The 10589-nt window shown below is 47.5% G+C and overlaps 2 protein-coding genes across 2 annotated transcripts; both read left to right on the top strand.

Annotated features, from left to right (window-relative positions):
• The first annotated feature begins 740 nt into the window (after positions 1 to 740).
• On the top strand, positions 741 to 5810 carry LOC100907913 (uncharacterized). Its single transcript, XM_029110855.1, has 2 exons — positions 741 to 3103; positions 3146 to 5810. The coding sequence occupies exons 1-2, from the start codon at positions 741 to 743 to the stop codon at positions 5808 to 5810; spliced, it is 5028 nt and encodes a 1675-aa protein (XP_028966688.1).
• Positions 5811 to 8432: 2622 nt separating this feature from the next.
• Positions 8433 to 10454, top strand: LOC100907772 (replication protein A 70 kDa DNA-binding subunit-like). Its single transcript, XM_003737355.1, has 3 exons — positions 8433 to 8550; positions 9628 to 9896; positions 9999 to 10454. Exons 1-3 carry the CDS (start codon positions 8433 to 8435, stop codon positions 10452 to 10454), a joined length of 843 nt encoding a protein of 280 aa, XP_003737403.1.
• The last annotated feature ends 135 nt before the right edge of the window (positions 10455 to 10589 follow it).

Here is a 10589-nt window from a genome sequence, read left to right as displayed (position 1 = left end):
GCTATTCATTTTGTCTCGAGAACCCGTCATGAAGGAAATATTCGTGAGCATTTGGGCAATTTGGGCGATCCGGCTTGATAATTTCTCCCTTTCCCCCAACTCGCGCCACCTATCTTTTCGATCCATGTCTTTGCTGAGCGATTTGAGGTATGGTGAAGTAGACTCACCCATGACGCCATTCAAGGTGGGCGGTGATCCGAGAATCCAAATGAAAGGCGCGGGGTTAATTTTGGAAGTATGCTCGCTCGTTTTGCAGATCGGGTATCATTTCCTTTATTGGATTTCTATGAAAGTTCGATATCGTATTCCGGGAGGGAAATGTCTGATGAAACATCCTCAGCTAAACATTCGAGGGCTTCGTTATTCTGTGGGCTTTTTTCTGGATCATCGCGGTGTCTGCACTCGCAAACCGATCTAGGAACCTCGATTTTGAGACCGTCCTAATGAGGCCGAAAAATGCAAGTAGGAGAAGTCTCAAGCGAAAAGCCCAAAGTTCGGCTTGCGGACCCGCCAAAAAGCCAAAGAGCGCTGCTGAGCGATCTGCTCTGTATCGGAAGCGACGTCGGGAGGCCTCATTGCTTCATTCTCAAGCTACGAGCCGTGCTCGCAATGAGGAGAATGAGAGTCCCGGATCTGTTGAGGACCTAAGGCACGGCGCTTCACATGAAATGGAGCCGGAGATAAGGCGATGTTCCAGGTATGAGCAGGTATGGGGGCGCGCGACAATTCACTTCCGACACATGTTCCTCGATAATGAGTTCGGACACAAATGCGATGTGTGCGATCGCATCTGGTTTAAACGAGATTTGAAGGCCGTCGACTCGGTGATTGCAAATTTTCTGATTCCATATTTCCCGGATGAAAATGTTCATTCGTTCAGACTCTGCCACAATTGTTATAAGGTCAGTCGAGGGCGGAAGATCCCAAATCTCAGCAAAGTTAATGGGTACAGATATCCTCCGAAGCCGGTGAACCTTCCAAAACTGGACCCGGTGTCTGAGAGGCTGATTTCCCCGCGAATTCCTTACATGCAAATCCGTCGCTTACGACACGAGGGATCATACGGTATAATTGGGCAGGTGATCAATGTCCCGGTGGATGTCGACACCATGGTTCGATGCTTGCCGCGATCTCTCGACGATGATTATGCTTTCAACGTCAATTTGAAGAAGAACATCGTACACAAATCATCATACATTAGTGGGTTTGTGAAAAAGTCTACAATCCATGAATGGCTGAAATACTTGGTCCAGCAGCCTCTCTACAAGCATTACAATATCACCATTGATTGGTCTGTCTTCAATGAGTCCGCAACGAGCTCGGGAAATGACGGTCAGTGCGAGGATCAGATTGAACGCCTAGATGCATGTACCGTTCCGGAAGCTGAGTTGATCCACTCACGACAACACACGATGATGTGGAACGAGGAACATTCTCTGAACATAGCTCCGGGTCAGCATCGGCGACCGGAGAGTTTGACTCTCGACACCCTTGCCGAGGAGATGTCTTTTCCGGCAATATATCTTGGATGCGGACGGCATATACGGTCGATCACAGGGGAAAGAATTCGCGCAACAGCGTACAGCATGTGCATGTCAGAAATCCGTCGGAGTGATCGACGTGGAGTGATTCCTCAACATGTTCTTTACATGGCCATGAAAATTCTTCGACTTCGTGTCCGTGATGGTGTCCAAAACATGTATCGTTGCATGCGACCGACCGAGATGATCACCCGCAGTATGATAGAAGATCGCGAATTCGTTGAGCGATTGATCGAGACGAATCAGGCATTCCTAAGAACGATCCCGAATTCGGTGCAATATTGGTCATATCGTAAGAAAGATCTATTCGCAATGATTCGTCAGCTCGGCAAACCGACCGCATTCCTCACGCTCAGTGCAAGCGAGACGAAGTGGCCCCATCTTCTACGTAATCTATACCGTCTATCGGATGAATACAAGTCACTTGGCGAGGACATCGGAGTCGAAGAAATTTTGGAAAAGCTTGATAGATATAAGCGCGCGTTTCTAGTCGCGGAGGATCCCGTTGCCTGTGCCATGTATTTCGATAAGCTGGTACACGTTCTCATGTCTATGTTGAGCGCAAAGAAAGCATACAATCCCTTCGGACGATACCGTGTACTGGACTACTTCCTGCGCATCGAGTTTCAGGCCCGCGGGAGTCCCCACGCGCACATCCTCCTCTGGCTCAATGATGATCCGAAGGAAGATATATCGGAAGAAATGCCGCGCACGCTGCAAATGATCACTGATTTGTGCAGCGTTGATGAGTCCGATTTGTCAACCCCAGATATGATACGGAATCAGACCCATGCACACACGTTCACATGTACGAAGAGGGGAGAACAGAGTTGTCGATTTGAAATCCCATACTGGCCGATACATCGCACCAGAGTTCTGCTACCCTTGAGTAGAGATGATGGTAGGCGGAAAACTCTAAAAATCAAAGTCGCTGACGCTCGAAAAAAATTAGAGAGTAAAACATACGACACTATAGAAGCCTTCATGATGGACATAAACTGCGATGGCGTCACGTATCTCGAATTGATCAGATCATCCTTGAAGAGGCCCACTATACTTTTCAAAAGAAACATGTCGCAAATTTTCATCAACACATTCCATCCATGGATAGCGTCTGCACTCAACTCCAACATGGACCTACAAATCATTCTTGACCCGTATTCCTGTGCGAGTTACGTAGTCGAGTACGTCAACAAGTCCAACAGAGGGTTCAGTCATCTGCACCGGGAGCTCATGAAAATACACGAAACAAACCCCGAATTCGATCAGTGCCAGCTCATGACAAAAGTCGGCCTGAAGATCCTGAATAGCGTGGAAATGACAGCCCAGGAGGCCGCTTGGTACTTGTTGCGTCAACCTATGAGCTGGGCTTCGCGTGGGACCGTGTCGATCCCGACGATGCGACCACATGAGAGATACAGGGCACGCAAACGCAAATCCGTCATGGATGCTCAAAATTTGTCGAGCGACAGCACAGATATATGGACGAAGAATATCATCCAAAAGTATGAAGAACGAGCGCCATCTCTGGAAGCACTCACACTCGCGCAATTCGCAGCGTGGTACGAAGCGGCGAAAAAAGCGATAAGTGAAGAGGAGGAAAGCTTTGAGCACCATCCCTTCGAGGAGACAAATGACGTCGATGGCTCTAATTATCGGAAACGTGCTACGAGAAAAGTTATTAGATATCGTAACTATGATGTAAGTGACACAGAGAATTACAAGCGAGAAATGGTAACGCTGCATATACCCTTCCGAAATGAGCTCATCGACGTTATCGATCGCGATAAATTCCTCGAGGTCTATGACGGGAATAAGGAGCTCATCATGGAAAGGCGGAAAGAATTCGAAGCTAACATAGACATCGAGGCTCTCCTGAAAGAGATAGAAGCTCTATGTTCCATGAATGAGGAGATCTCCACGACCGAAGAAACGGAAGGAATGGACAACGTGACGACGCAAGGATTTCAGCCGAATGACGATGATTTCGATGATCATCATCTACAGAATTCCATAAGCGCGGTTAGACCGCGCGAAAATGTTCTGAGCAAGAATGATTACTGCGTCTGGATGCGTAAGCTGAACGCGGAACAGCGTGAATTGATTCTGGAAGTCATTCATCGCCTGCATGATCCCAATAGTGAAGCGATCCAAATTTTCCTTACCGGACCGGCGGGGTGCGGTAAAACGTACACGCTGAAGGCCCTCATGGAAACGTATAATCGATATGCGCAAGAACACAACAACATGAATAACGCATATATATCGACGGCAACCACAGGGAAAGCAGCAACGGCATTGAATGGCGTCACCGTTCATTCAGCATTCAAACTCGCTCTATCCAATCGAGCTCACCAACTTTCAAACGACGTCCTACAAACATATCGCCATCATTTACGGAACGTCAGATGCATTATTATAGATGAGATAAGCATGTGCAGTTCGCATGTCTTCCACGGGGTGAACACTCGCTTGCAGGCAATGACGGGCGAATTCGACGCTAACTTCGGGGGTTTAGATTTGTTTGCATGCGGCGACCTCAAGCAACTCCCACCAGTTAGAGCGGCCCCAGTTTTTACTGCAACCAAAAGTTCGATCGGGGGGAAAGCAATCCTTTGGCAGTCTCTAAATTATTTTCCGCTCGTGCAAGTTGTGCGTCAGAGTGATATCGGGTTCTCCACATTGCTGACAAAGATTGGGTGCGGCGAAGCATTATCACAAGCCGAAACCGACAAAATACAATCACGATTCCGTACGCGGCGATGGTGTGATGCAAATTTATCCACCGAAGTCATGAGACTTTATCACACAAGTGCTGACGTCCAATCATATAATGATTCCGCGATACCGGTAACAGAATCCACGCATAATCATATCGCGACAGATATATACACCGGTTACAGAACAGAAGCCGAAAGGAGGAATGCGATAGGGAAAATGCACAGGAAAGATACAAGAGACACGGGGAATTTACCATACACGATAACCCTGGCAGAAGGATATCCATACATGCTGACGGTAAACGTGGACGTTGAGGATGGTCTTGTGAACGGGGCGATAGGCCAACTAAGACACGTCGAACATTACGCACTAGACAAAGACGGCCAAGACCATCGTCGGCTTTGGTTGAGTTTCGAGAACGATCACATCGGACGTAAACTACGCCTAAAGTACAAGGCGCACGTACGTAGCAAACCCAATGATCTTAGTGAGCAATGGGTACCCATCGAATCACGGTCCGCAAATATCAAGATCGACTCGAAAATACGGTGCCGGCGGCTCCAGTTCCCGCTTGTATCCGCGTGTGCCTTGACCATTCATAAATCTCAGGGCGGGACATTCAATCGGATCGTTTACGATTATCATAAAAATCATCAACAGCAACTAGTCTACGTTGCACTTAGTAGAGTGACAAGCCTCGAGGGTTTATACATTACGAATAATGCCGATGACTTCACCTTTTACCATACGGGAACCGCGAACAGTCCATCAATAAGAGAAGTACAGAATGAATACAAAAGGCTGGCCACACACCGTCTCCGTACAATTACTACCGATATAGACGATTTCCTCACAACAGCGAGTCCCGGAGTAGAAACATGGACCATTGTCAACGTGAACGTTCAGAGTCTACATGCTCATGCTGAGGATATCGCGACGGATCCGCTTTTACAGCGAGCTGATCTCTTGGTCACCACTGAAACGTGGATGCATCCATCATCGACCCCAATCAACATTGATGGTTATCATTTAGATCAACAATCAACGTGTGGAAAACGATCAGGGGGCGTTGCGATATACAGAAAAGTCGGCACAGCATTGAACACCGGAACACCACGCGCGACGTTCAGTAATGATAGCTTGGAGCACACCGGGGACATCGCAATCACTCACGTACATTTGAACGGAAAGATCGAATTCATCCTTGCTGCAGTGTACATGCATCAGGGAAATGGATACGATCAGATGGAAGAATTCCTATCACAGACATTGGGAGAATATGATCGCCAATCGGCGCGGAGGCAAATGCCCATGTTAGTTATCGGTGACTTCAACACATCCAATGATAACCGGAAAAAATTGGAGGTATTCCTTGAAACACACCACGGTTTGAAAATGATCAATAATGAAGCGGAAAAGACCACCCTGGGAGGGACATGCATCGATCTGACATTTGCCAGAAATCTTCCGATATCATGCAGAGCATACGTATCCTACTTCTCGTATCATCGTCCCGTATTCAACAAGATACAATATAAACCCCAGTAAACGGGAAGCGCGTACGGGATTGACACGGGATACGAACGATGACAGAACGAAAATCGAACACACACTCAGAGAGACGGACACATATCGAGAATTCAGGATGCTTTGAATACATGGGACCCAAATAGAATGGAAAAAACATCAGAAAGACATAAGGAAGACTAAACAGAGACCATGAGCATATATTGGCCGAAGTATGATCATGTCGTCGAGAAAGATATATCGATGGCGCCAGAAGGTATATAAAGAATCCAGAACCCCAGCAAATTGTTTTCGAGTCTCAATCAACGAAAAGCAAACACAAAGCGAAAAGACACGGTGAAGACGTGGAGTAAACCGAAAGCACCCCCCGATGTCGTGGCCAACGACATACGGTTACCCCGAGAAAGAGACAAGGCGAGTCCAATTCACAAGATTCCGGATTCCAGGGTGTGATGATGACCACGTAGCTTCATCAATTTATGTATTCATCAACAGCGGATCGGCCGGAGAATGATCGCGACGAACAGGGCACGTCCGAGAAATACACTGAAATCCATGTCCCCCCGGAGAATAAATCGAAACTTCTCCGCGAAATCCGACTAGGTAAGGGATGCGACCAAAGACACGGTGACGACTTCCGCAGAGTAAACCGAAAGCGCCCCCCGATGTCGAGGCCAACGACAAACGTTTACCCCGAGAATGAAACAAGGCGAGTCCAATTCACAAGATTCCGGATTCCGGGGAGTGATAATGACCATGTAGCTGATGGTTTTTCCATCAATTTATGTTTTTATCGACAGCGGATCGGCCGGAGAATGATCGCGGCGAGCCGAGCACGTCCGAGAAATACGCTGAAATCCTTGTCCCCCCGAAAAAGAAATCAAATTTCCCCACGTGATCCGACTAGGTAAGGGATGCGGCCATGTCGAGGGACGCGTCAAAGCCAAGACGCCTGTGAAACACCGGTCACAGATTCGGGCACATCACGATTCTTCAGTTTCGTGAGGTGCCCGAATGGTGGGACCGTGATGGTGTCTACGCTCGCATACCGATTCACTTCGATTTTGAGACCGTCCTAATGAGGCCGAAAAATGCAAGTAGGGAACGTCACAAGCGAAAAGTCAAAGTTCGGTTTGCGGACGAAAAATTATTGATTCCGGTGAGCTGCACTGGGGAATCGAGACCAGAGCAATGCGCCACGGCACATTTCGCAACGGCGGCACTAGGCGAAAAACAAGGCGATGGTGACGGACACCACGAATCAGGACCGAGCCAGCATACACAAAAAACCGAATACATAAGCGTGACCATAGACATTGTCTGGGAATTATTTTTATTGGACAGTCGTACCTCACACGCCATAAATGAGGTCACCGTAGAGCACCAGATATATAATCATCGAGAATAACGATAACGAGACACTAATTGGTGACATTCGCTTGTGATTCTCTCAAAACGGACGGATCATAAAAAGATTCCTGATTGAATATGAGTTGTCATCACCAAATCGTGATGCGTGATCCCAGCCGGCGAGTCCACGCTGTTCAGTTGTGCCGTGACCTTCTAGAGTGGGGAACAAGGAACAATAATCCCATAAAAAGAATCCTCGCCATCTATTCAAGGGACTGCGTCGATTGGAACCACGACGGATCATCCAGATTGCTAACAATCGATTCATTCAACATATATTTCACGGTGACGATTCCCATTCCACACAATCATCGATTCCATCGTTACATACATGTGAAACATGGCATAATTATTCCATTGGAAGGTGATCCAAATTGGCGTCGTGTACGTCAGAGCGCTCTCAGAGTCATATATAACTATGAGTCAAGAATAAATATCCAATGAGATCACCACACGTAATACAGTATCCATGTCATTACGACAAGGTTGATTTGAGTGAGTTCCCTGTCCAAATCATTCGGAGATCGCGACGGGTTTTCGTTCGTAGCGATGCAATACGCCAGTGGTTCTCACAGGCGTATTTTTCGGTCTCGTGGAACCCATAGGATTCCGTGAGACTCGTCGGGGAGCCCCGTGAGGGTTCCGCGGAACCTCTCGCGGAAACTCTGAGTCAATTTCCATTCTTCCCCGCGTTTCCCGCGTTCGAATCGCCCTCTCCGACCGCGGTCCGTGTTCATCCGCTCGAGCGGCAGCTGCCCAGAATTGAAGAATATTTAGCAGGAGGTATTTCATGAGGTATTTCGGGAGGTATTTCTCCATCCCGAATCGGTGAGAAAACAGGCGAAGGGATTAGTGAAAGGCGTCGATTGTGTAGTCCCAGCTTAGAAACAACCAGCATATAAATACGACTCGTATCCATACACCGCGATTGAATTGACAGCAACAACAAAGTTGGTGACACATCAGTCAAAGGATCGGAAAACATCGGCAACCGAATCGACCGTTCAACACACGATGATACCTTCCATGGATTCACATGAGTTTGTCCTCGGCGTAGCTGAGAGTCCAAGGAGCGCGGATATCCCCAACGACCGTGACCGAACATCAAGAATGAATCAAGAAGCTCCATTGTATTTGCGAACCCGTCGAAGACCAGACCATATCGCGCAGAAGCCGTACGGGACGCCAGTGATCCTGCATCTTTGGAGTGACAGAGAGCAGACATGGTCCGCAATGGAAAAAGCTGAAGCGATTCAAAGGCACAGCACGATCATATCTATCACCAGCGTTCCTGTCGTAGTCACACACGAGCAGAGTGGAGGCGCGAAAACTGTGCAACATATCACGGAAGGTCACGACGACGCAGATTCGATTACCAGGAACCTGACGATAATCATAGTCTCCCGGGAAGGGAGACGGCGACGCAGCGTCAGTGTCACCAACTTTGAGAAATATATGAGATCCCTCATTGGATACTGCGGTCACTGCTACATATGTCGGTCGGCGGAAGATTTAGTCAGTTTCGAGGGGCCGCACAGGCTGACAAAGACACTGACTGATATGGAAGTCGTTGTGGCCTATGCCGCGGAATAAACTATCCGGCCGATATATTGTCATAAATTAGCTCTCCATAAAATATTGTCGATTATATATATAACCGGAAAAAATTGGAGGTATTCCATGAAACACACCACGGTTTGAAGGCAAAAAAGACCACTCTGAGAGGGACATGCCTCGATCTGACATTTGCTAAACACCTTCCGATATCATGCAGAGCATGCGTATCCTACTTCCCGTATCATCGTCCCGTATTCAACAAGATACAATATATACCCCAGTAAACGAGAAGCGCGTACGGGATTGATACGGGATACGAACGATGACAGAGCAAAAATCGACCGCACACACAGAGAGACAACCACACAGCGGGAATTCAGGAAACATTAAACACATGGGACCGAAATAGAATGAAAAAAACACGAGGAAGACATATGGAAGACTAAAGAGAGACCATGAACATATATTGGCCGAGGTGTGATCATTTCTACGTGAAATATATATCCGTGGCGCCAGAAGGTATATAAAGAATCCAGAACCCCAGCAAATTGTTTTCGAGTCTCAAACAACGAAAAGCAATCTTTGAGCGAAAAGTCACGGTGTAAACCGAAAGCATCCCCCAATGTCAAAGCCGAGTTCGAGACATACGGCCGCCCCGAGAAAGAGACAAGGCGAGTCCAATTCGCAAGATTGCGGATTCCGGGGAGTGATGATGACCACGTAGCTTATGGTTTTTACCATCATTTTATGTATTTATCAACAGCGGATCGGGCGGAGAATGATCGTGGCGAACCGAGCACGTCCGAAGGTTCCGCTGGAATCCATGTTCCCCCGGAGAAGAAATCAAAACTGCTCCACGAAATCCGACTAGGTAAGGGATGCGGCCAGGTCGAAGGGCGCGTCAAATCCAAGACGCCAGTGAAACATTGGTCCAAGGGGGATGGCAGTGGAAAAATCTTCAATTTCGTGATGAGCGACACAAGCGGTGAGATAAATGTGATCGCGTCAGGGGATTCTGCGGAGGAGATTTTTGATATGATCACGGTTGGACAATGCTACAAGATAAATGCATACAAGGTCAAAGCTGTGAATCCCCAATACCGAGCGACTGACCATGAATGCGAACTCCAGCTTACGAAGGTATTCAACATAACATTAGTCAGAAGAAATTATGGCTTGTGGAACGAAAATTTTCATACGCTAATAGAAAATGAGGGATTCAAGAAATATCTCTATTTTAAGCTAAGTAAAGTCATACCAATCACGGGAAACGATCTTCCAAAGATTCAGGCGCAAACGACGGTTCTGATGGAGCTGCTCACAAAGCCCGTGAACACGACGGTCGATATCCTCGTGGTTGTATTCGACGTGAGACCACCCCAAACATTCAATTGTCGGGATGGGATCAATCGTGTAAAGCAAACGGTGACGGTTCTCGACGATAGTATGAAAATGGTGAATCTTGGACTCTGGTCAGAGTTTGTCGGCAAATTAGATGGGAAAGAAGGCGAGGCAGTTATCTTACAAAACCTTCAAGTACGAGATTACAACGGGACGAGGCAATTGTCGACAACGACAAACACGATCATCCGTGAGGCGGCAGGTGACGCCGACGCTGAAAGACTTCGTCAATGGTTCAAGGTCGATGGGTGCAGCCTTGAGTTCGAGGAACTTTTCGTGCTCACAGAAACCTCATAAATATGATTTTTTCTTCGCGAGTTTACACATTCATGAGCACCTTTATTCGATAGTTTGCCTAGTGTGTGTTGTATGAGTTTGGACGTTTTCACGCCCTACCTTCGGTAGTGCTTTAGCACTACCAATTCGGGATTT

The sequence above is a fragment of the Galendromus occidentalis genome, unplaced genomic scaffold (assembly GCF_000255335.2).
Source record: "Galendromus occidentalis unplaced genomic scaffold, Mocc_1.1 scf7180000075508, whole genome shotgun sequence".
Taxonomy (NCBI): domain Eukaryota; kingdom Metazoa; phylum Arthropoda; class Arachnida; order Mesostigmata; family Phytoseiidae; genus Galendromus; species Galendromus occidentalis.
The sequence above is the reverse complement of the archived record's forward strand: the minus strand, read 5'-3'. Positions and strand labels throughout refer to the sequence as shown.

Excerpts from the sequence above, each read along its gene's own strand:
- LOC100907913 (XM_029110855.1), top strand. The coding sequence starts at position 741 with ATGTTCCTCGATAATGAGTTCGGACACAAATGCGATGTGTGCGATCGC. Across the intron at positions 3,104-3,145 it reads CTCGCGCAATTCGCAGCGTG|CTTTGAGCACCATCCCTTCG; the intron begins GTACGAAGCGGC and ends AGAGGAGGAAAG.
- LOC100907772 (XM_003737355.1), top strand. The coding sequence starts at position 8,433 with ATGGAAAAAGCTGAAGCGATTCAAAGGCACAGCACGATCATATCTATC. Across the intron at positions 8,551-9,627 it reads TGTGCAACATATCACGGAAG|GTAAGGGATGCGGCCAGGTC; the intron begins GTCACGACGACG and ends AAATCCGACTAG. Across the intron at positions 9,897-9,998 it reads GCGAACTCCAGCTTACGAAG|CTAAGTAAAGTCATACCAAT; the intron begins GTATTCAACATA and ends CTCTATTTTAAG.